This window comes from Scyliorhinus canicula, chromosome 2, assembly GCF_902713615.1.
Source record: "Scyliorhinus canicula chromosome 2, sScyCan1.1, whole genome shotgun sequence".
NCBI classification, from domain to species: Eukaryota; Metazoa; Chordata; class Chondrichthyes; order Carcharhiniformes; family Scyliorhinidae; genus Scyliorhinus; species Scyliorhinus canicula.
In genome coordinates, this window is record NC_052147.1 from 285,982,320 (window position 1) to 286,008,761 (window position 26,442).

A 26,442-nucleotide genomic window follows, 5' to 3' on the forward strand; every position below is an offset into this window, starting at 1 on the left:
CAGTGTGTGTGAACTGGGTGTGTTGGTGAGAGTGTCGTGTGGAACGTATCCCAGTGAGAGTCAGTGTCTGTGGACTGTATCCAGGAGAGTCAGTGTTGTGGAACTGTATCCAGTGAGGTCGTGTGTGGGACTGTATCCAGTGTCAGTGTGCGACTGTACAGTGAGGAGTCAGTGTGTGTGTGGAACTGATCCCAGTGAGAGTCGTGTGTGTGGAACTGTATCCCAGTGAGAGTCAGGTGTGTGGAACTGTATCCCAGTGAGAGTCAGTGTGTGTGGAACTGTATCCCAGTGAGAGTCAGTGTCTGCGGAACTGTATCCCAGTGAGAGTCAGTGTGTGTGGAACTGTATCCCAGTGAGAGTCAGTGTGTGTGGGACCCCCTACCCCAGTGAGAGTCAGTGTGTGTGGAACTGTATCCCAGTTAGAGTCAGTGTCTGTGGAACTGTATCCCAGTGAGAGTCAGTGTGCGTGGAACTGTATCCCAGTGAGAGTCAGTGTGTGTGGAACTGTATCCCAGTGAGAGTCAGTGTGTGTGGGACTGTATCCCAGTGAGAGTCAGTGTGTGTGGAACTGTACCCCAGAGAGAGTCAGTGTGTGTGGAACTGTATCCCAGTGAGAGACAATGGGTGTGGAACTGTACCCCAGTGAGAGTCAGTGTGTGTGGAACTGTATCCCAGTGAGAGTCAGTGTGCGTGTAACTGTATCCCAGTGAGAGTCAGTGTGTGTGGAACTGTATCCCAGTGAGAGTCAGTGTGTGTGGGACTGTATCCCAGTGAGAGTCAGTGTGTGTGGAACTGTACCCCAGTGAGAGTCAGTGTGTGTGGAACTGTATCCCAGTGAGAGTCAGCGTGTGTGGAACTGTATCCCAGTGAGAGTCAGTGTGTGTGGAACCGTATCCCAGTGAGAGTCAGTGTGTGTGGAACCGTATCCCAGTGAGAGTCAGTGTGTGTGGAACTGTATCCCAGTGAGAGTCAGTGTGTGGGACCCGTACCCCAGTGAGAGACAGTGTGTGTGGAACTGTATCCCAGTGAGAGTCAGTGTGTGTGGAACTGTATCCCAGTGAGAGTCAGTGTGTGTGGAACTGTACCCCAGTGAGAGTCAGTGTGTGTGGAACTGTATCCCAGTGAGAGTCAGTGTGTGTGGAACTGTACCCCAGTGAGAGTCAGTGTGTGTGGAACTGTATCTCAGTGAGAGTCAGTGTGTGTGGAGCTGTATCCCAGTGAGAGTCAGTGTGTGTGGAACTGTACCCCAGTGTGAGTCAGTGTGTGTGGAACTGTACCCCAGTGAGAGTCAGTGTGTGTGGAACTGTATCCCAGTGAGAGTCAGTGTGTGTGGAACTGTACCCCAGTGAGAGTCAGTGTGTGTGGAACTGTACCCCAGTGAGAGTCAGTGTGTGTGGAACTGTATCTCAGTGAGAGTCAGTGTGTGTGGAACTGTATCCCAGTGAGAGTCAGTGTGTGTGGAACTGTACCCCAGTGAGAGTCAGTGTGTGTGGAACTGTATCCCAGTGAGAGTCAGTGTGTGTGGAACTGTATCCCAGTGAGAGTCAGTGTGTGTGGAACTGTACCCCAGTGAGAGTCAGTGTGTGTGGAACTGTATCCCAGTGAGAGTCATTGTGTGTGGAACAGTACCTCAGTGAGAGTCAGTGTGTGTGGGACTGTATCCCAGTGAGAGTCAGTGTGTGTGGGACTGTATCCCAGTGAGAGTCAGTGTGTGTGGAACTGTATCCCAGTGAGAGTCAGTGTGTGTGGAACTGTATCCCAGTGAGAGTCAGTGAGTGGGACCCGTACCCCAGTGAGAGTCAGTGTGTGTGGAACTGTATCCCAGTGAGAGTCGGTGTGTGTGGGACTGTATCCCAATGAGAATCAGTGTGTGTGGAACTGTATCCCAGTGAGAGTCAGTGTATGTGGAACTGTATCCCAGTGAGAGTCAGTGTGTGTGGAACTGTATCCCAGTGAGAGTCAGTGTGTGTGGAACTGTATCCCAGTGAGAGTCAGTGTGTGTGGAACTGTATCCCAGTGAGAGTCAGTGTGTGTGGAACTGTATCCCAGTGAGGGTCAGTGTCTGCGGAACTGTATCCCAGTGAGGGTCAGTGTCTGCGGAACTGTATCCCAGTGAGAGTCAGTGTGTGTGGAACTGTATCCCAGTGAGAGTCAGTGTGTGTGGAACTGTATCCCAGTGAGAGTCAGTGTCTGCGGAACTGTATCCCAGTGAGAGTCAGTGTGTGTGGAACTGTATCCCAGTGAGAGTCAGTGTGTGTGGGACCCCCTACCCCAGTGAGAGTCAGTGTGTGTGGAACTGTATCTCAGTTAGAGTCAGTGTCTGTGGAGCTGTATCCCAGTGAGAGTCAGTGTGCGTGGAACTGTATCCCAGTGAGAGTCAGTGTGTGTGGAACTGTATCCCAGTGAGAGTCAGTGTGTGTGGAACTGTATCCCAGTGAGAGTCAGTGTGTGTGGGACTGTATCCCAGTGAGAGTCAGTGTGTGTGGAACTGTCAGTGACTACACTGGGGTACAGTTCCACACCCATTGTCTCTCACTGGTATACAGTTCCACACACACTGACTCTCACTGGGATACAGTTCCATACACACTGACTCTCACTGGGATACAGTTCCACACACACTGACTCTCACTGGGATACAGTTCCATACACACTGACTCTCACTGGGATACAGTTCCATACACACTGACTCTCACTGGGATACAGTTCCACACACACTGACTCTCACTGGGATACAGTCCCACACACACTGACTCTCACTGGGATACAGTTCCACACACACTGACTCTCACTGGGATACAGTTCCACGCACACTGACTCTCACTGGGATACAGTTCCACAAACACTGACTCTAACTGGGATACAGTTCCACACACACTGACTCTCACTGGGGTACAGTTCCACACACACTGACTCTCACTGGGGCACAGTTCCACACACACTGACTCTCACTGGGATACAGTTCCGCAGACACTGACTCTCACTGGGATACAGTTCCACACACACTGACTCTCACTGGGATACAGTTCCACACACATTGACTCTCACTGGGATACAGTTCCGCAGACACTGACCCTCACTGGGATACAGTTCCACACACACTGACTCTCACTGGGATACAGTTCCACACACACTGACTCTCACTGGGATACAGTTCCGCAGACACTGACCCTCACTGGGATACAGTTCCGCAGACACTGACCCTCACTGCGATACAGTTCCACACACACTGACTCTCACTGGGATACAGTTCCACACACACTGACTCTCACTGGGATACAGTTCCACACACACTGACTCTCACTGGGATACAGTTCCACACACACTGACTCTCACTGGGATACAGTTCCACACACACTGACTCTCACTGGGATACAGTTCCACATACACTGACTCTCACTGGGATACAGTTCCACACACACTGATTCTCATTGGGATACAGTCCCACACACACCGACTCTCACTGGGATACAGTTCCACACACACTGACTCTCACTGGGGTACAGTTCCACACCCATTGTCTCTCACTGGGATACAGTTCCACACACACTGATTCTCACTGGGATACAGTTCCACACACACTGACTCTCACTGGGATACAGTCCCACGCACACTGACTCTCACTGGGATACAGTCCCACACACACTGACTCTCACTGGGATACAGTCCCACACACACTGACTCTCACTGAGGTACAGTTCCACACACACTGACTCTCACTGGGATTCAGTTCCACACACACTGACTCTCACTGGGGTACAGTTCCACACACACTGACTCTCACTGGGATACAGTTCCACACACACTGACTCTCACTGAGATACAGTTCCACACACACTGACTCTCACTGGGATACAGTTCCACACACACTGACTCTCACTGAGATACAGTTCCACACACACTGACTCTCACTGGGGTACAGTTCCACACACACTGACTCTCACTGGGGTACAGTTCCACACACACTGACTCTCACTGGGATACAGTTCCACACACACTGACTCTCACTGGGGTACAGTTCCACACACACTGACTCTCACTGGGGTACAGTTCCACACACACTGACTCTCACTGGGATACAGTTCCACACACACTGACTCTCACTGAGATACAGTTCCACACACACTGACTCTCACTGGGATACAGTTCCACACACACTGACTCTCACTGGGTTACAGTTCCACACACACTGACTCTCACTGGGACACAGCTCCACACACACAGATTCTCATTGGGATACAGTCCCACACACACCAACTCTCACTGGGATACAGTTCCACACACACTGACTCTCACTGGGGTACAGTTCCACACCCATTGTCTCTCACTGGGATACAGTTCCACACACACTGACTCTCACTGGGATACAGTTCCACACACACTGACTCTCACTGGGTTACAGTTCCACACACACTGACTCTCACTGGGATACAGTCCCACACACACTGACTCTCACTGGGATACAGTTCCACACACACTGACTCTCACTGGGATACAGTTCCACGCACACTGACTCTCACTGGGATACAGTTCCACACACGCTGACTCTCACTTGGATACAGTTCCACACACACTGACTCTCACTGGGGTAGGGGGTCCCACACACACCGACTCTCACTGGGATACAGTTCCACACACACTGACTCTCACTGGGATACAGTTCCATACACACTGATTCTCACTGGGATACAGTTCCACACACATTGACTCTCACTGGGATACAGTCCCACACACACTGACTCTCACTGGGATACAGTTCCGCAGACACTGACCCTCACTGGGATACAGTTCCACACACACTGACTCTCACTGGGATACAGTTCCACACACACTGACTCTCACTGGGATACAGTTCCACACACACTGACTCTCACTGAGATACAGTTCCACACACACTGACTCTCACTGGGATACAGTTCCACACACACTGACTCTCACTGGGATACAGTTCCACACACACTGACTCTCACTGGGATACAGTTCCACACACACTGACTCTCACTGGGATACAGTTCCACACACACTGACTCTCACTGGGATACAGTTCCACACACACTGACTCTCACTGGGGTACAGTTCCACACACACTGACTCTCACTGGGATACAGTTCCACACACACTGACTCTCACTGGGGTACAGTTCCACACACACTGACTCTCACTGGGATACAGTTCCACACACACTGACTCTCACTGGGACACAGTTCCACACACACTGACTCTCACTGGGATACAGTTCCACACACACTGACTCTCACTGGGACACAGTTCCACACACACTGACTCTCACTGGGATACAGTTCCACACACACTGACTCTCACTGGGATACAGTTCCACACACACTGACTCTCACTGGGATACAGTTGCACACACACACACTCTCACTGGGGTACGGGTCCCACACACTGACTCTCACTGGGATACAGTTCCACACACACTGACTCTCACTGGGATACAGTTCCACACACACTGACTCTCACTGGGATACAGTTCCACACACACTGACTCTCACTGGGGTACAGTTCCACACACACTGACTCTCACTGGGATACAGTTCCACACACACTGACTCTCACTGGGGTACAGTTCCACACACACTGACTCTCACTGGGGTACAGTTCCACACACACTGACTCTCACTGGGATACAGTTCCACACACACTGACTCTCACTGGGGTACAGTTCCACACACACTGACTCTCACTGGGATACAGTTCCACACACACTGACTCTCACTGGGATATAGTTCCACACACACTGACTCTCACTGGGATACAGTTCCACACACACTGACTCTCACTGGGGTACAGTTCCACACACACTGACTCTCACTGGGATACAGTTCCACACACACTGACTCTCACTGGGACACAGTTCCACACACACTGACTCTCACTGGGATACAGTTCCACACACACTGACTCTCACTGGGATACAGTTCCACACACACTGACTCTCACTGGGATACAGTTCCACACACACTGACTCTCACTGGGATACAGTCCCACACACACTGACTCTCACTGGGATACAGTTCCACACACACTGACTCTCACTGGGGTACAGTTCCACACACACTGAATCTCACTGGGGTACAGTTCCACACACACTGACTCTCACTGGGATACAGTCCCACACACACTGACTCTCACTGGGATACAGTTCCACACACACTGACTCTCACTGGGATACAGTTCCACACACACTGACTCTCACTGGGATACAGTTCCACACACACTGACTCTCACTGGGGTACAGTCCCACACACACTGACTCTCACTGGGATACAGTTCCACACACACTGACTCTCACTGGGATACAGTTCCACACACACTGACTCTCACTGGGATACTGTTCCACACACACTGACTCTCACTGGGGTACAGTTCCACACACACTGACTCTCACTGGGATACAGTTCCACACACACTGAATCTCACTGGGGTACAGTTCCACACACACTGACTCTCACTGGGGTACAGTTCCACACACACTGACTCTCACTGGGATACAGTTCCACACACACTGACTCTCACTGGGATACAGTTCCACACACACTGACTCTCACTGGGGTACAGTTCCACACACGCTGACTCTCACTGGGATACAGTTCCACACACACTGACTCTCACTGGGATACAGTTCCACACACACTGACTCTCACTGGGATACAGTTCCACACACACTGAATCTCACTGGGGTACAGTTCCACACACACTGACTCTCACTGGGGTACAGTTCCACACACACTGAATCTCACTGGGGTACAGTTCCACACACACTGACTCTCACTGGGATACAGTCCCACACACACTGACTCTCACTGGGATACAGTTCCACACACACTGACTCTCACTGGGATACAGTTCCACACACACTGACTCTCACTGGGATACAGTTCCACACACACTGACTCTCACTGGGGTACAGTCCCACACACACTGACTCTCACTGGGATACAGTTCCACACACACTGACTCTCACTGGGATACAGTTCCACACACACTGACTCTCACTGGGATACTGTTCCACACACACTGACTCTCACTGGGGTACAGTTCCACACACACTGACTCTCACTGGGATACAGTTCCACACACACTGAATCTCACTGGGGTACAGTTCCACACACACTGACTCTCACTGGGGTACAGTTCCACACACACTGACTCTCACTGGGATACAGTTCCACACACACTGACTCTCACTGGGATACAGTTCCACACACACTGACTCTCACTGGGGTACAGTTCCACACACGCTGACCCTCACTGGGGTACAGTTCCACACACACTGACTCTCACTGGGGTACAGTTCCACACACACTGAATCTCACTGGGGTACAGTTCCACACACACTGACTCTCACTGGGATACAGTCCCACACACACTGACTCTCACTGGGATACAGTTCCACACACACTGACTCTCACTGGGATACAGTTCCACACACACTGACTCTCACTGGGATACAGTTCCACACACACTGACTCTCACTGGGGTACAGTCCCACACACACTGACTCTCACTGGGATACAGTTCCACACACACTGACTCTCACTGGGATACAGTTCCACACACACTGACTCTCACTGGGATACTGTTCCACACACACTGACTCTCACTGGGGTACAGTTCCACACACACTGACTCTCACTGGGATACAGTTCCACACACACTGAATCTCACTGGGGTACAGTTCCACACACACTGACTCTCACTGGGGTACAGTTCCACACACACTGACTCTCACTGGGATACAGTTCCACACACACTGACTCTCACTGGGATACAGTTCCACACACACTGACTCTCACTGGGGTACAGTTCCACACACGCTGACACTCACTGGGATACAGTTCCACACACACTGACTCTCACTGGGATACAGTTCCACACACACTGACTCTCACTGGGATACAGTTCCACACACACTGACTCTCACTGGGATACAGTTCCACAGACACTGACTCTCACTGGGATACAGTTCCACACACACTGACTCTCACTGGGACACAGTTCCACACACACTGACTCTCACTGGGATACAGTTCCACACACACTGACTCCCATGGGGGATTATTTCACATGCATTTATTGACTGGGTTGATGAAATGTCTGTCATTTAGTTGTACAACGGCAATGCGACCGTCTCATGGGGTCAATGTCGAACAAAGAAGAAAGAACAATACACCCAGGAACAGGCCCTTCGGCCCTCCCAGCCTGCGCCGATCAGGTGTCCTATCCAGACCAGCCGCCTGTATCCTTCTCCACCCCGTCTGTTCATGTGCCTATCCAGATAAGTCTGAAAGGTCGCTAACGTATCTGCCTCAACCAGCTCCCTTGGCCGTGCATTCCAGGCCACCTCCACCCTCTGTGTGAAAAGCTTCCCCCGCACATCTCCACTGAACCTTTACCCCCTCATTTTGAACTTGTGCCCCACTTGTAATTGTCATTTCCACCCTGGGAAAAAGCCTCCAACTGTTCACCCTATCTATACCCCTCATACCCCTCAGCCTCCATCTCTCTAGTGAGAACAATCCCAGTTTATTCAATCTCTCCTCATAGCTAATTCCCTCCATACCAGGCAACATCCTGATCAGCCTTCTCTGTGCTCTCCCCAAAGCCGCCACGTCCTTCTGTGAGTGCGGTGACCGGAACTGGACACAGTGTTCCCAATGTGGCCTAACCGACGTTCAATGGGTGGGATTCTCCTGTAATTGGCAGGGCGGCTGGAACCGGCGCCAAGAGCGATGCGAACCACTCCGGTAACCCGGAAGTTGCAGAATCCTCCGCACTTCCGGGGGCTAGACCGGCGCTGGAGGGGTTGGCGCCGCACCAACCGGCGGCGAAGGGCTCCCGCAGGCCGGCGCGGGTTGGCACGTGCGTAGGACTGCCGGCATGTTCTGGCGCAGGCGAAGAACCACCGGTGTGTTTTCGGCGCATGCACAGGGGGGTTTCTTCTCCGTGCCGGCCATGGCGAAGCCCTACAGAGGTCGGCGCGGAGGGAAAGAGTGCCCCCACGGCACAGGCCTGCCCGCAGATCGGTGGGCCCCGATCGCGGGCCAGGCCACCGTGAGGGCCCCCTCCCCGGGGCCGGATCCTCCTGCACCCCCCCCCCTCCCCCAGAGGACCCCACAAGCCACACTCCAAGCCAGGTCCCGCCGGGATGGACCATGTCTATTTGACGCCGGCGGGACTGGCCGAAAACGGGTGGCCACTCGGCCCATCGGGGCTCAGGGAATTGCCTGGGCGCCGCTGCCAATGGCCCCCGATGGCGCGACAGGATACCCGCCCCCACCGAAAAACCGGCACCGGAGAATTCGGCAGCTGCGTCGGAGCGCGGAACGGTATTCACGCCGCCCCCTGGCAATTCTCCGACCCGGCAGGGGGTCGGACAATCCCGCCCTATATAATTGTAACATAATCTGTGAGCTTTTATACTCGATACCCTGTCCTTTGAAGGCAAGCATGCCATAGGCTTTCTTTACCACCATTTCCACCTGTGCTGCCACGTTTAAGGATCTGTGGACCTGCACGCCCAGATCTCTCTGTGTCTCTGCTCCTGATGGTTCTGCCATTTATTTTATAGCTCCCAACTGAATTAGATCTACCAAAATGCATCACCTCGTATTTGTCCGGGTTAAATTGCATCTGCCATATCTCTGCCAAATTTTGCAGCCTATCTATATCCTGCTGTATTCTCTGACAATCGTCATCACTATCCGCAACTCCTGCAGTCTAAGCACCATCCGCAAACTTGCTAATCAGACCCACTACGTTTTATTCCAAGTCATTTATGTATATTATAAAGAGCAGAGGTTCCAGAGCTGATCCCTGCGGAAAACCGCTAGTTACAGACCTCCATTCGGAAAAACATCCTTCCACTGTTACCCTCTGCCTTCTATGGACAGTTCTGTACATATTAGACATGTGGTACTGTCATACATGAAGGTAATACAAGGGTTAATGAAATGTATACTCACAGCCACTAGGCCTTGTGGGACGGAAGGTTGGACAAGGTGGTAGCAGCAGGATTAAGGATTGAAATTTATTGTCACATGTACTGAAGTACAGTGAAAAGTATTTTTCTGCGGCCGGGGGAACGTACACAGTACGTACACAGTAGACAATAGAATAATCGACAGAGACCATTGACAGTGGTTCATCAATAAATAGTGATTGGTTACAGTGCGGAACAAGGCCAAACAAGAGCAGCATAGGGCGTCGTGAATAGTGTCCTTACAGGGAACAGATCAGTCCGAGGGGGAGTCGTTGAGGAGTCTAGTAGCTGTGGGGAAGAAGCTGTTCCTATGTCTGGATGTGCGGGTCTTCAGGCTTCTGTACCTTCTGCCTGAGGAAGGGTCTGGAAGAGCCTTCCATCAAGGATGAGTTAGCTAGAGAGGCTGAAGATAGAGAGGTAGATAATAGTTTAATCTGGTAGTGAGTTAGCCGTAGAGAAGGATAGTTTATGGTTATTAATCAACTGTTTGTTTCTGAGGGATAAGTGTCAAACCTGTTAAGTTGTGTTAAATAAAATAGTTTTGTTTGTCAACAAAACTCGTTGTTCTTTGATGAACACTACAGATCAATCCGTGAGGGGTTACAGCAGAGAACAACACAACTCAGTATCAGAGAATTACCCCAGTGAACTTTGGCAGAGATTTAATGAGCTGCATTAACCTTGAAATCTGGAGGGAAATTCGATATTGTTTTCAACGTACTTTCCGTTTCTGTCTGTTCCCTTTAGCTGAAATGTTACCATAAGAAGTACCAGAGCCCCAGCAGAGAAATCGTGTTCCGTGTGCAGTTCCATACATGTGCAATCCATGACCTTGGTGTGGTGTTTGGAAAAGAGGAATTGGACGATGCTTTTAAAGGTGATGCTGCCTGTTACTGAAGCTGCTTTCCAATATTCATTCCAGTTGCTGCTACATATTCACACATGTTGATATCGCTCATTATTAATTAATTAGCGGAGGCTGGGTGGGGTTTGGGATTCAGAAGGATACGGCGAGTATGTACGTTTGTGGGATGTAAGACACATAACACACACACACACACACAAATACTCACACAATCTCTCACACACACATACACACACACGCCCTCACACACAAACACACATGCTCTCTCTCAGACACACACACAGACACACACACTCCTTCACACACAAACATACACGCTCTCTCTCTCACACACACACTCTCTCACACACACACTCCCTCACACACACACACACTCCCTCACACAAACACACTCCCTCACACACACACACACTCCCTCACACACACACACACTCCCTCACACAAACACACTCCCTCACACACACACACACTCCCTCACACACACACACATTCCCTCACACACAAACACGCACACTTCCTTACGCAAAACCACACGCACTTTCTTACACACAAACACACACACTCCCTCACACACAAACATAAACACACTATTTCACATACACAAGCATTCCCACACACACACCTACACACTCCCTCACACACAAACACGCGCTCTCCCTCACACACAAACATACACACTGACACAGAAACACACACAGATCCTCACACACAAACACACACTCTCTCCCTCACACGCACATTCACACACACTCCCTCAGATGCACACAGACTCTCTCACACCCTCTGACACAAACACTCACACACAAACACACAGACTCTCACACACAAACACAGAGTATCTCACACACAAATACAGACTCTCACATGCAAACACACACACTCCCTCACACCACAAACGCACACACTCTCTCACACCCTCACACACAACCACTCTTACAGATAAATACACAGGGCGCGATTCTCCCAAACAGGGAGAAATCGTAAGGCTGGCGTCAAAAACGGGCGGGTTTGACGCCAGCCTCCCCCCCCCGACCGGGAACCGATTCTGGTCCCCGGTCGGGGCTAGCATGCCACGGCCGTGAACTCCGGCATCGCTTGCCAGAGTTTGCGACGGCTGACGCGTCACATGACGTCAGCCGCGCATGCGCGGATTGGAAGACTCCAACCCGCGCATGCGCGGATGACGTCATCGTGCATTTGCGTGAAACCCGCGCATGCGCGGGCCGGGATGCCCCTCAGCCGCCCCGCGAATGGATACAGCGGGGCGGCGGAAGGACAAAGAGTGCGCGGGAATCGGACCCGCTGCCCGCGATCGGGCAGTGGTACTGCCGTGCCAATCGGTGCTATGGTTGCCAAGATCCAAACTTTACGGCCGTTTTTATGAACGGCCAGACCAGGCGTGTTTGCCGTTCGTAAAAACGGCCGTAAAGGGCTTGGACTTCGGCCCATCGGCCAGCTGAGAATCGCTGCTCGCCGTAAAAAAACGGCGGCAGCGATTCGTGTCGGGAGTCGGGCGTGGGGGGGGGGGGAGAATAGCGGGAGGGCGTCAGACTGGCGTGGCCATAAAAATTTACGACCCCCGCTATTCTCCGCACCGCCGTGAGTACGGAGAATTGCGCCCACAGACTCTCTCACACGTAAACACATAGACTCTCTCACACACAAACATAGACTCTCTCACATGCAAACACACACATTCCCTCACACACACACTCCCTCACACAGAAACATGCACACTCCCTCACACACACTCTCACACACAAACACACACACTGTGGGGCTGGTTTAGCTCACTCAGCTAAATCGGTGGCTTTTAAAGCAGACCAAGCAGGCCAGCAGCACGGTTCGATTCCCGTACCAGCCTCCCCGGACAGGCGCCGGAATGTGGCGACTAGGGGCTTTTCACAGTAACTTCATTGAAGCCTACTCGTGACAATAAGCGATTTTCATTTCATTTCATTTTCACACTCCCTCGCACACACACTCCCTCACACAGAAACATGCACACTCCCTCACACACACTCTCACAAACACACATGCTCCCTCACGCACAAACACACGCTCTCTCGCACACCACACACACACAGACTCTCACATGCAGAAGCACACACTACAATCACACACATAGAGAATCGGACACATTCACAAATTCGCACATGCATACACACACTCGCACAACAGATACTATGCACACATGTGCAGATGCTCATACATACACACACACATACTCACACAGACTAGCCTGTCTCAGCTAATGAGGTAACTGGAGATGTAACATTTAAGCTGAGCGACCCTGGGTCTGGTGGGCGGAATGAGCCAGCGTTCCTGCTCGAGCTGTGACCGCTGACCAGGAATGTTCTGAACTCTGACAGCCCACCCCTACCCTGGCAACACTTGTGACCGATGTTCGCACACAAAGCACGGGTCACTGGGCTGACCATTTCCTCTCAGGAATTCCCTCCCAGTGCCGATAAGCACCACCTGCAGAGGAATGGGATTCTGTGACCAGGAAGAGTAAAGACGGACAGTTGTGTGTGCTTGATATCAGCTGGTCCCTGTCTCTGACACAAACTCTCTGAACAGCTCCGAGCTGCTGAGGAAACCAGCAGCTGTTTAAAGTCACTGTCTGATCACACACTGTCTTCTTAATCTTTTCTCACAGATGACAGATTCCCCGAATATTCAAAGGTCGAGTTCATTTTCTCTTTCGGCCCTGAGAAAATACAAGGTGAGCCTCCTGCCTGGATATTCCTGTACAGGTCAGACTGAACCAAATAGAGGGGAACAGCCCCTGGACAGATGCAGCACGATTAGCAACAACAGCAGGCCTCGCTGACAAACAGCTTTAAAGCAGTAAAAATCGACCCAGGACAATTCACACAGGGGATAATCATGATGTGGAGATGCCGGCGTTGGACTGGGGTGAGCACAGTAAGAAGTCTTACAACACCAGGTTAAAGTCCAACAGGTTTGATTCAAACACGAGCTTTCGGAGCGCTGCTCCTTCCTCAGGTTTCCTGAGGAAGGAGCTGCGCTCCGAAAGCTCGTGTTTGAATCAAACCTGTTGGACTTTAACCTGGTGTTGTAAGACTTCCTACAGGAGATAATCAGACACAGTCAGAGACAGAGCTATCAGGACTGCTGGTAAAAAACTGCTGATAGTCCAAGAAGAGGAGAGGTCTTTGAAGAGAGAGAGAGATGGATAGGGGGATATTTCAGAGTTTAGGGGGGGGGGGGGGGCGGTAACATAGCGATTCAGTCAGGGGTTCACCTGTCAGCTCGTCGGTATGAATCCAGCTGATCAAATCTGGGATAAAAAGCTGGTCTCAATAATGATCAAACTACCGGGCAGCACGGTAGCATGGTGGTTAGCATAAATGCTTCACAGCTCCAGGGTCCCAGGTTCGATTCCCGGCTGGGTCACTGTCTGTGCGGAGTCTGCACGTCCTCCCCGTGTGTGCGTGGGTTTCCTCCGGGTGCTCCGGTTTCCTCCCACAGTCCAAAGATGTGCGGGTTAGGTGGATTGGCCATGCTAAATTGCCCGTAGTGTCCTAAAATGTAATGTTAAGGGGGGGGGTTGTTGGGTTACGGGTATAGGGTGGATACGTGGGTTTGAGTAGGGTGATCATTGCTCGGCACAACATCGAGGGCCGAAGGGCCTGTTCTGTGCTGTACTGTTCTATTCTATCTATCTATACCAGGTTTTTAGAAAGCCCACCCGGGTGATTAAATCCCTTTGGGAAAGCAAATCTGCCAGACCTTCCCCGGTCTGGTCCACTGCTGACTCCAGGCCCACGGCAATGAGGTCGGCCCTTCACTTCCCTCTCAAATGGCCGATTGACCCATTCACTCATATTCAGATCGGCAGCTCTCCACCAACTTCCCAAGTGCAATTAGAGATGGACAATAGATCCTGGCCCAGCCAGCGGCCCACACCTTGTGAATGGATGAAGAAAAGGCCAGAATTACAGGCCATAGTTTTCTGGGAGGCTTGTGGGATTGGAGGAGGTTACACAGAGAGGGGAAGGTGTACGGCCATTGAGAGATTTGAAAACATGGATAAGAATTGTATAATGCACGTGGTGATGAACCAGGGGGCGGTGTATGTCAGAGAGTACAGGGGTAATGGGTGAACAGGACTGGATTGGATTGGATTTATTTATTGTCACGTGTGCCGAGGTACAGTGAAAAGTATTTTTCTGCGAGCAGCTCAACAGATCATTCAGTACATGGGAAGGAAAGGGAATAAAAGAAAATACAAGAAAACACAAGAAAATACATAATAGGGCAACACAAGGTATACGATGTTGTGGTGATATGATTTGCATAGCTGTCTGCCATTGGGGCAGAACACCGGCTTACCATTGGCCCTGGTCGGTCATGTGCCTCTCGACCGATTGGTTGAGGCCAGTCATGTGACAGCTCTCCGATTGGTCGAGTGGCTGAGTTAACCACGCCTCCTTACCGAGGTATAAATAGTCGAAACGCCCGGCGGTCGTCCATTTTATTGTAGACAACCGTAGGGCTAAGTTCTAGCTTATTAAAGCCTAACTTTTGTATAGCAACTCGTCTCGCGTGCAATTGATGGCTCATCAGATGAAACTGCATAAGCATTGGCATTGGATGAAGCATACAGGGTGTAGTGTTAATGAGGCCTCACGGTAGCATGGTGGTTAGCATCAATGCTTCACAGCTCCAGGGTCCCAGGTTCGATTCCCGGCTGGGTCACTGTCTGTGTGGAGTCTGCACGTCCTCCCTGTGTGTGCGTGGGTTTCCTCCGGGTGCTCCGGTTTCCTCCCACAGTCCAAAGATGTGCGGGTTAGGTGGATTGGCCATGTTAAATTGCCCGTAGTGTAAGGTTAATGGGGGGATTGTTGGGTTACGGGTATACGGGTTACGTGGGTTTAAGTAGGGTGATCATTGCTCGGCACAACATCGAGGGCTGAAGGGCCTGTTCTGTGCTGTACTGTTCTATAAGAGGGTCATTTAGGAGTCTGGTGACAGTGGGGAAGAAGCTGTTTTTGAGTCTGTTTGTGCGTGTTCTCAGACTTCTGTATCTCCTGCCCGATGGAAGAAGTTGGAAAAGTGAGTAAGCCGGGTGGGAGGGATCTTTGATTATGCTGCCCGCTTTCCCCAGGCAGCTGGAGGTGTAGATGGAGTCAATGGATGGGAGGCAGGTTCGTGTGATGGACTGGGCAGTGTTCACGACTCTCTGAAGTTCCTTGCGGTCCTGGGCCGAGCAGTTGCCATACCAGGCTGTGATGCAGCCCGATAGGATGCTCTCTATAGTGCATCTGTAAAAGTTGGTAAGAGTTAATGTGGACATGCCGAATTTCCTTAGTTTCCTGAGGAAGTATAGGCGCTGTTGTGCTTTCTTGGTGGTATCGTCGACGTGAGTGGACCAGGACAGATTGTTGGAGATGTGCACCCCTAGGAATTTGAAACTGCTAACCATCTCCACCTCGGCCCCGTTGATGCTGACAGGGGTGTGTACAGTACTTTGCTTCCTGAAGTTGATGACCAGCTCTTTAGTTTTGCTGGTATTGAGGGAGAGATTGTTGTTGTTACGCCACTCCACTAGGTTCTCTATCTCCCTCCTGTATTCTGACTCGTCGTTATTTGAGATCCGGCCCACTATGGTCGTATCATCAGCAAACTTGTAGATGGAGTTGGAACCAAGTTTTGCCATGCAGTCGTGTGTGTACAGGGAGTAGAGTAGGGGGCTAAGTACGCAGCCTTGCGGGGCCCCGGTATTGATGACTATTGTGGAGGAGGTATTGGTGTTCATTCTTACTGACTGTGGTCTGTTGGTCAGAAAATCGAGGATCCAGTTGCAGAGTGGAGAGCCAAGTCCTAGGTTTTGGTGCTTTGATATGAGCTTGGCTGGGATTATGGTGTTGAAGGCGGAGCTGTAGTCAATAAATAGGAGTCTTAGTGGGAGGACTTGGTGGGAGTTAGGACAGCAGAGTTTAGGATGATCATATGATTGGTAAAAGTGAGACTGCTTCTCTCTATCTCTCCCTCTCGTGCTCTGTCTCTATCTTTCCTTCTCTGTTTTCCCTCTTATCCTCTCTATCACTGTCTTTTTCTCTGTCTCTCGCTGTCTCTGTCTTGCTCTCTCTCTGTATCTTTCTGTCTCACGCAGTCTTTCTCTCACCCTCTTTGTCGCTGTCTCCCCGCCCTCTACCTTTTTCTCTGTCTCTCCCTCTCTCTCCATCTCTGCCTCTCTCCCTCTGTCTCTCCCTCTTTCTCTGTCTCTCGATCTCTGTCTCTTTTTCTGTCTCTCCCTCTCTATCTCTTTATCTGTTTCACTTTGGGTGACAGTGTACATCATTCTTTCTTTCTTGATTGGGTGGCACGGTAGCACAGTGGTTAGCACTGTTGCTTCACAGCTCCAGGGTCCCAGGTTCGATTCCCGGCTTGGGTCAGTGTCTGTGCGGAGTCTGCACGTTCTCCCCGTGTCTGCGTGGGTTTCCTCCGGGTGCTCCGGTTTCCTCCCACAAGTCCCGACAGTCGTGCTGTTAGGTGAATTGGACATTCTGAATTCTCCCTCTGTGACCCGAACAGGCGCCGGAATGTGGCAACTAGGGGCTTTTCACAGTAACTTCATTGCAGTGTTAATGTAAGCCTACTGATGACAATAATGAAGATTATTATTATAATTATGATTGAAGATTGGAGTAAGTGAACCCTCAGGAACGGAAAACATGCTGCACCAGAGACACAACATTGCTGCTGAGCTGATTAAACATAAGACCATAAGACATAGGAGCGGAAGTAAGGCCATTCGGCCCATCGAGTCCACTCCACCATTCAATCATGGTTGATTTCAACTCCATTTACCCGCTCTCTCCCCATAGCCCTTAATTCCTCGAGAAATCAAGAATTTATCAATTTCTGTCTTAAAGACACTCAACGTCCCGGCCTCCACCGCCCTCTGTGGCAATGAATTCCACAGACCTACCACTCTCTGGCTGAAGAAATTTCTCCTCATCTCTGTTCTAAAGTGACTCCCTTTTATTCTAAGGCTGTGCCCCCGCGTCCTAGTCTCCCCTGCTAATGGAAACAACTTCCCTACGTCCATCCTATCCAAGCCATTCATTATCTTTTAAGTTTCTATTAGATCTCCCCTCAACCTCCTAAACTCCAGTGAATATAATCCCACGATCCTCAGACGTTCATCGTATGTTAGGCCTACCATTCCTGGGATCATCCGTGTGAATCTCCGCTGGACCCGCTCCAGTACCAGTATGTCCTTCCTGAGGTGTGGGGCCCAAAATTGCTCACAGTATTCTAAATGGGGCCTAACTAGTGCTTTATAAAGCCTCAGAAGTACATCCCTGCTTTTATATTCCAAGCCTCTTGAGATAAATGACAACATTACATTTGCTTTCTTAATTACGGACTCAACCTGCAAGTTTACCTTTAGAGAATCCTGGACTAGGACTCCCAAGTCCCTTTGCACTTTAGCATTATGAATTTTGTCACCGTTTAGAAAATAGTCCATGCCTCTATTCTTTTTTCCAAAGTGCAAGACCTCGCACTTGCCCACGTTGAATTTCATCAGCCACTTCTTGGACCATTCTCCTAAACTGTCTAAATCTTTCTGCAGCCTCCCCACCTCCTCAATACTACCTGCCCCTCCACCTATCTTTGTATCATCGGCAAATTTGGCCAGAATGCCCCCAGTCCCGTCATCTAGATCGTTAATATATAAAGAGAACAGCTGTGGCCCCAACACTGAACCCTGCGGGACACCACTTGTCACCGGTTGCCATTCCGAAAAAGAACCTTTTATCCCAACTCTCTGCCTTCTGTCTGACAGCCAATCGTCAATCCATGTTAGTACCTTGCCTCGAATACCATGGGCCCTTATTTTACTCAGCAGTCTCCCGTGAGGCACCTTGTCAAAGGCCTTTTGGAAGTCAAGATAGATAACATCTATTGGCTCTCCTTGGTCTAACCTATTTGTTATCTCTTCAAAGAACTCTAACAGGTTTGTCAGGCACGACCTCCCCTTACTAAATCCATGCTGACTTGTCCTAATCCGACCCTGCACTTCCAAGAATTTAGAAATCTCATCCTTAACGATGGATTCTAGAATTTTGCCAACAACCGAGGTTAGGCTAATTGGCCTATAATTTTCCATCTTTTTTCTTGTTCCCTTCTTGAACAGGGGGTTACAACAGCGATTTTCCAATCCTCTGGGACTTTCCCTGATTCCAGTGACTTTTGAAAGATCATAACTAACGCCTCCACTATTTCTTCAGCTATCTCCTTTAGAACTCTAGGATGTAGCCCATCTGGGCCCGGAGATTTATCAATTTTCAGCCCTTTTAGTTTCTCTAGCACCTTCTCCTTTGTGATGGCAACCATATTCAACTCTGCACCCTGACTTTCCTGAATTGTTGGGATATTACTCATGTCTTCTACTGTGAAGACTGACGCAAAGTACTTATTAAGTTCCTCAGCTATTTCCTTGTCTCCCATCACTAGATTACCAGCGTCATTTTGGAGCGGCCCAATGTCTACTTTTGCCTCCTGTTTGTTTTTAATGTATTTAAAGAAACTTTTACTATCATTCCTAATGTTACTGGCTAGCCTACCTTCATATGTGATCCTCTCCTTCCTTATTTCTCTCTTTGTTATCCTCTGTTTGTTTTTGTAGCCTTCCCAATCTTCTGACTTCCCACTACTCTTTGCCACATTATAGGCTCTCTCTTTTGCCTTGATGCATTCCCTGACTTCCTTTGTCAGCCATGGCTGCCTAATCCACCCTCTGATAACCTTTCTTTTCTTTGGGATGAACCTCTGCACTGTGTCCTCAATTGCTCCCAGAAACTCCTGCCATTGCTGTTCTACTGTCTTTCCCACTAGGCTCTGCTTCCAGTCGATTTTCGTCAGTTCCTCCCTCATGCGCCTGTAATTACCTTTATTTAACTGTAAAACCTTTACATCTGATTCTACCTTCTTTCTTTCAAATTGCAGACTGAATTCTACCATATTATGATCACTGCTTCCTAAGTGTTCCCTTACTTTAAGATCTTTTATCAATTCTGGCTCATTACATAACACTAAGTCCAGAATAGCCTGTTCCCTTGTGGGCTCCATCACAAGCTGTTCCAAAAAGCCATCCTGTAAACATTCAATGAATTCCCTTTCTTTGGCAACATTATTTACCCAGTCCACCTGCATATTGAAGTCCCCCATGATCACTGTGACCTTGCCTTTCTGACATGCCCTTTCTATTTCGTGGTGCATTTTGTGCCCCTGGTCCTGACCACTGTCAGGAGGCCTGTACATAACTCCCATTATGGTTTTTTTGCCTTTGTGGTTCCTCAACTCTACCCACAGGGGCTGGTTTAGCTCACTGAGCTAAATCGCTGGCTTTTAAAGCAGACCAAGCAGGCCAGCAGCACGGTTCGATTCCCGTACCAGCCTCCCCGGACAGGCGCCGGAATGTGGCGACTAGGGGCTTTTCACAGTAACTTCATTGAAGCCTACTCGTGACAATAAGCGATTTTCATTTCATTTCATTTCAACTGCACATCTTTGGACTGTGGGAGGAAACCGGAGCACCCGGAGGAAACCCACGCAGACACGGGGAGAACGTGCCAGCTTTTTACACTGTCTCCCAAGGCCGGAATTGAAACCGGGACCCTGGCGCTGTGAAGCAGCAGTGCTAACCACTGTGCCACCGTGCTGCCCTCCATAGCCTTTCTCCATCCCGATCACTACAATTGTCTGCAGCACTAAAAACCTCTGAGATGTCTGCACTCCTCCAATTGTGGCCTCTTTGAGATTGTCTTCAGCTGCCTGAGCCTCAATCTGTGGAATTCCATCTTCAAACCTTTCCGTCTCTCTCTCTCTTCAAACCTCTCTGTCTCTCTCCCTCTCTCTCTATCTCACCCTTACAGACGGTGTAACACCTGCCCCTTTACCTCTTCCATGCTTAACATCCCAGGCCCAAAACACTCATTCCAGGTTAAGCAGCGTTTCACTTGCACCTCTTCCAATCTGGTCCATTGCATTCGCTGCTCCCAATGTGGTCTCCTCTATATCGGAGAGACCAAACGCAGACAGAGCGATCTCGTTGCTGAGCATCTTCGGTCTGTGCGCATTCAGGATCCTGACCTTCCTGTTGCCATTTTAACACAAGACCCTGCTCCCATACCCACATGCCTGTCCTTGGCCTGCTGCAATGTTCCAGTGAAGCTCAACACAAACTGGAGGAACAACATCTCATCCTCCGGTTAGGCACACTACAGCCTTCCGGCCTGAACATCGAATTCAACAACTTCAGATGATTCGCTCTACCCCACCTCGACCCATTTGTTTTCATCCCATTTCATTTTAACTGTCTTTTACCATTTCTTTCTTTCTTGTCTTCCTTTAGATATATTAACTCCCCGCATGTTACCCACCTTTCCTTACCTTTTTTTCCTTTTGCTTTCCCCTTCCCCTCCCCCCACATTGACCACAGTTCACCCTCTGATGTTAGTTTCTCTGCTGTTTGGCCTTTCACATCTTTTGTCCTCTCTGGGGACTGCCATTAACACTCTTTCCCCGGGTATCTGTGGCCATTAGCACCCGGTTTCCCTGGGTTTCTGTGGCTATGACTCATCTTTCATTCTCACTCCACAGTATAAATATTTCCCACTCTCTCTGTCTGTTAGCTTTGACAAAGGGTCATCGGGCTCGAAACGTTCAAATTGCAGACTGAATTCTACCATATTATGATCACTGCTTCCTAAGTGTTCCCTTACTTTAAGATCTTTTATCAATTCTGGCTCATTACATAACACTAAGTCCAGAATAGCCTGTTCCCTTGTGGGCTCCATCACAAGCTGTTCCAAAAAGCCATCCTGTAAACATTCAATGAATTCCCTTTCTTTGGCAACATTATTTACCCAGTCCACCTGCATATTGAAGTCCCCCATGATCACTGTGACCTTGCCTTTCTGACATGCCCTTTCTATTTCGTGGTGCATTTTGTGCCCCTGTTCCTGACCACTGTCAGGAGGCCTGTACATAACTCCCATTATGGTTTTTTTGCCTTTGTGGTTCCTCAACTCTACCCACAGGGGCTGGTTTAGCTCACTGAGCTAAATCGCTGGTTTTTAAAGCAGACCAAGCAGGCCAGCAGCACGGTTCGATTCCCGTACCAGCCTCCCCGGACAGGCGCCGGAATGTGGCGACTAGGGGCTTTTCACAGTAACTTCATTGAAGCCTACTCGTGACAATAAGCGATTTTCATTTCATTTCATTTCAACTGCACATCTTTGGACTGTGGGAGGAAACCGGAGCACCCGGAGGAAACCCACGCAGACACGGGGAGAACGTGCCAGCTTTTTACACTGTCTCCCAAGGCCGGAATTGAAACCGGGACCCTGGCGCTGTGAGGCAGCAGTGCTAACCACTGTGCCACCGTGCTGCCCTCCATAGCCTTTCTCCATCCCGATCACTACAATTGTCTGCAGCACTAAAAACCTCTGAGATGTCTGCACTCCTCCAATTGTGGCCTCTTTGAGATTGTCTTCAGCTGCCTGAGCCTCAATCTGTGGAATTCCATCTTCAAACCTTTCCGTCTCTCTCTCTCTTCAAACCTCTCTGTCTCTCTCCCTCTCTCTCTATCTCACCCTTACAGACGGTGTAACACCTGCCCCTTTACCTCTTCCATGCTTAACATCCCAGGCCCAAAACACTCATTCCAGGTTAAGCAGCGTTTCACTTGCACCTCTTCCAATCTGGTCCATTGCATTCGCTGCTCCCAATGTGGTCTCCTCTATATCGGAGAGACCAAACGCAGACAGAGCGATCTCGTTGCTGAGCATCTTCGGTCTGTGCGCATTCAGGATCCTGACCTTCCTGTTGCCATTTTAACACAAGACCCTGCTCCCATACCCACATGCCTGTCCTTGGCCTGCTGCAATGTTCCAGTGAAGCTCAACACAAACTGGAGGAACAACATCTCATCCTCCGGTTAGGCACACTACAGCCTTCCGGCCTGAACATCGAATTCAACAACTTCAGATGATTCGCTCTACCCCACCTCGACCCATTTGTTTTCATCCCATTTCATTTTAACTGTCTTTTACCATTTCTTTCTTTCTTGTCTTCCTTTAGATATATTAACTCCCCGCATGTTACCCACCTTTCCTTACCTTTTTTTCCTTTTGCTTTCCCCTTCCCCTCCCCCCACATTGACCACAGTTCACCCTCTGATGTTAGTTTCTCTGCTGTTTGGCCTTTCACATCTTTTGTCCTCTCTGGGGACTGCCATTAACACTCTTTCCCCGGGTATCTGTGGCCATTAGCACCCGGTTTCCCTGGGTTTCTGTGGCTATGACTCATCTTTCATTCTCACTCCACAGTATAAATATTTCCCACTCTCTGTTAGCTTTGACAAAGGGTCATCGGGCTCGAAACGTTGGCTCTTTTCTCTCCTTACAGATGCTGCCAGACCTGCTGAGATTTTCCAGCATTTGCTCTTTCATCTCTCTCCTTAAACCTCTCCGTCTCTCTGTCTTTCTAAACCGCTCTCTCTCTAAAACAGCAGGGGCTGTTTAGCACAGGGCTAAATCGCTGGCTTTGAAAGCAGGCCAACAGCACGGTTCGATTCCCGTAACAGCCTCCCCAAACAGGCGCCGGAATGTGGCGATGAGGGGCTTTTCACAGTAACTTCATTTGAAGCCTACTTGTGACAATAAGCGATTTTCATTTCATTTCATTTCATTTCTCTGTCTCCCTAAACCTTTCCCCCTCTCTCTCTCCTCAAACCTCTCCATCTCTCTCGCTAACCTCTCCGTCTCTCTCTCTCTTCAAACCTCTCCATCTCTATCGCCCTAAACCTTCCCATCTCTCTCTCTCCCTAAACCTCTCTGTCTTCCTGAACCTCTCCCATTCTCTCTCCTCAAACCTCTCCGTCTCTCTCCCTCCCAAAACCTCTCTATCTCTCTCCCTCCCAAAACCTCTCTATCTCTCCCTAAACCTCTCTGTCTCTCGCCCCAAGCCTCTCTGTTTTCCCTCCCCAAGCATTACCATCCCTCTCTTTTGAACAAACCTCTTCTTCAAACTCCCTCAACCTCCCTCAATCTCCCTTTCTCCATAAACCTCTCTGTCACTCTCTCCCTATATCTCTCTAACTCTCCCTCTCCCTAAACCTGTCTCTCTCTCCAAACCTCTCCGTCTCTCTCTCGCTCCCTCAACATCTCCATCTCTTTCTTCCTAAATCTCTCCATTTCTCCATCTCCCTAAACCTCGCCATCTCTCTCTCTCTCACCAAACCTCTCCATCTCCCGCTCTCCCTATACCTCTTCTCCTCTCTCTCTCTCTCTCCCTAAACCACTCCGCATCTCTTTCTCCCTCTACCTCTCCGCCTCTCTCTCTCCCTAAACGTCTATGCCTGTCTCTTTTAAAGAACAAAGAGAACAAAGAACAATACAGCACAGGAACAGGCCCTTCGGCCCTCCAAGCCTGTGCCGATCAGGTGTCCTATCCAGACCAGCCGCCTGTATCCTTATATACCCCGTCTGTTCATGTGCCTATCCAGATACGTCTTAAACATCGCTAACGTATCTGCCTCAATCACCTCGCTTGGCCGTGCATTCCAGGCCACCTCCACCCTCTGTGTGAAAAACTTCCCCCGCACATCTCCACTGAACCTGCCCCACCTTGAACTTGTGCCCCCTTGTAATTGTCATTTCCACCCTGGGAAACAGCCTCCAACTGTTCACCCGATCTATACCCCGAATAATTTCATAAACTTCTATCAGGTCGCCCCTCAGCCTCCGTCTCTCTGGGGAGAACAATCCCAGTTTATTCAATCTCTCCTCATAGCTAATGCCCTCCATACCAGGCAACATCCTGGTAAACCTTTTCTGTACTCTCTCCAAAGCCGCCACATCCTTCTGGTAGTGTGGTGACCAGAATTGGACACAGTATTCCAAATGTGGCCTAACCAACGTTCTATATAACTGTAACATAATTTTCGAACTTTTATACTCGACACTCTGTCCTTTGAAGGCAAGCATGCCATATGCTTTCTTTACCATCATTTCCGCCTGTGCTGCCACTGTTAAGGATCTGTGGACCTGCACACCCAGATCTCTCTCAGTCTCTATGCTCCTGATGGTTCTGCCATTTATTCTACAGCTCCCACCTGATTTGGATCAACTAAAATGCATCACCTCGCATCTGTCCGGGTTAAATTCCATCTGCCATTTCTCTGCCCAATTTTGCAGCCTATCTATATCCTGCTGTATTCTCTGACAATCGTCATCACTATCCGCAACTCCTGCTATCTTAGTATCATCCGTATACTTGCTAATTAGACCCGCTACGTTTTCTTCCAAGTCATTTATATATATTACAAAGAGCAGAGGTCCCAGTACTGATCCCTGCGGAACACCGCTAGTTACAGCTCTTCATTCGGTAAAACACCCTTCCACTGCTACCCTCTGTCTCTATGGCCAAGCCAGTTCTGGATCCATCCAGCTAGTTCACACCCTGACCCCATGTGATTGAATCTTTTGCACCAGACTGCCTTGTGGGACCTTATCAAATGCTTTAATATAGTCCATGTAGACAACATCCTCAGCCCTTCCCTCGTCAATCATTTTTGTCACCTCCTTAAAAAAACTCAATTAAATTATTGAGACATGACCTCCCTCGTACAAAACCATGCTGCCTGTCGCTAATCAGACCATTCACTGCCAAATGTGCATAGATCCTGGGCGGGATTCTCCCAGAATGAGGCACTGCCCCCACGCCAGCGTAAAAATGGTAGAGCTTTACTCCCGTACCAGCCTCCCCGGACAGGCGCCGGAATGTGGCGACTAGGGGCTTTTCACAGTAACTTCATTGAAGCCTACTCGTGACAATAAGCCATTTTCATTTCATTTCATTTCAAAATTCTTGGAAAAAAGTTGAACGAATTCAATGCCCTGCAGGGGGCCAGCATGGACCCGGCGTGAATCTCACAGCTTTAGCTGCAGATAAGTCCCCCCTCACCTCCGGTTCGGAGACCACGCATGCGCACGGCGCCAACTCCAGCAGCCACGCTGTGCTCCATGGCGGACTCGGATCACGGAGCCAGACCAAAATAAGAGACCCCCCCGATTGGCCACGCGCCCGAGCCTCAACCCCCGCACATTTAATCGGCGGCTGCCTATAAGGGCCCCCCTGGTCTCCGATCCGCCCGCCCCTGAACTGGGCAGCCGCGGGCTGAGTCCGCAGCCTCCACGCCAGCATCCTAACCGGCAATAGGTGCTCAGTTCCACACCGTCGGGAACTCAGCCGGTCGGGAGCGGAGGATTGCTGGACGGGCCTCTGGCATTGCCCCCCCCCCCCCCCCCCCCCCCCCGGTGGCGCAGTGTATACCACGGTCATGCCGATTTTCGGGACCCGGAGAATCGCCAAACCGGCGCCGGACCTGATTACGGCGTGAATTTGGATTCTCCACCCCCCGCGCCGGCCGCAGTTACAGCACGGGGCTGCGGGGAATCCAGCCCCTATCTCCGAGAACCTATTACAACAATTTACTATCACTGACGTCAAACTTACTGGCCTTTAA

At 50.1% G+C, this 26,442-nt stretch overlaps 1 protein-coding gene across 1 annotated transcript in view; it reads left to right on the plus strand.

Annotated features, from left to right (window-relative positions):
* Nucleotides 1-26,442, plus strand: part of tns1b (tensin 1b) — a 299,976-nt gene that overhangs the window by 65,157 nt on the left and 208,377 nt on the right. Inside the window, exons 10-11 of the mRNA XM_038790323.1 lie at nucleotides 10,751-10,880; nucleotides 13,531-13,596. Coding sequence (XP_038646251.1) covers nucleotides 10,751-10,880; nucleotides 13,531-13,596 — 196 coding nt within the window. The remainder of the gene's footprint in view (nucleotides 1-10,750; nucleotides 10,881-13,530; nucleotides 13,597-26,442) is intronic.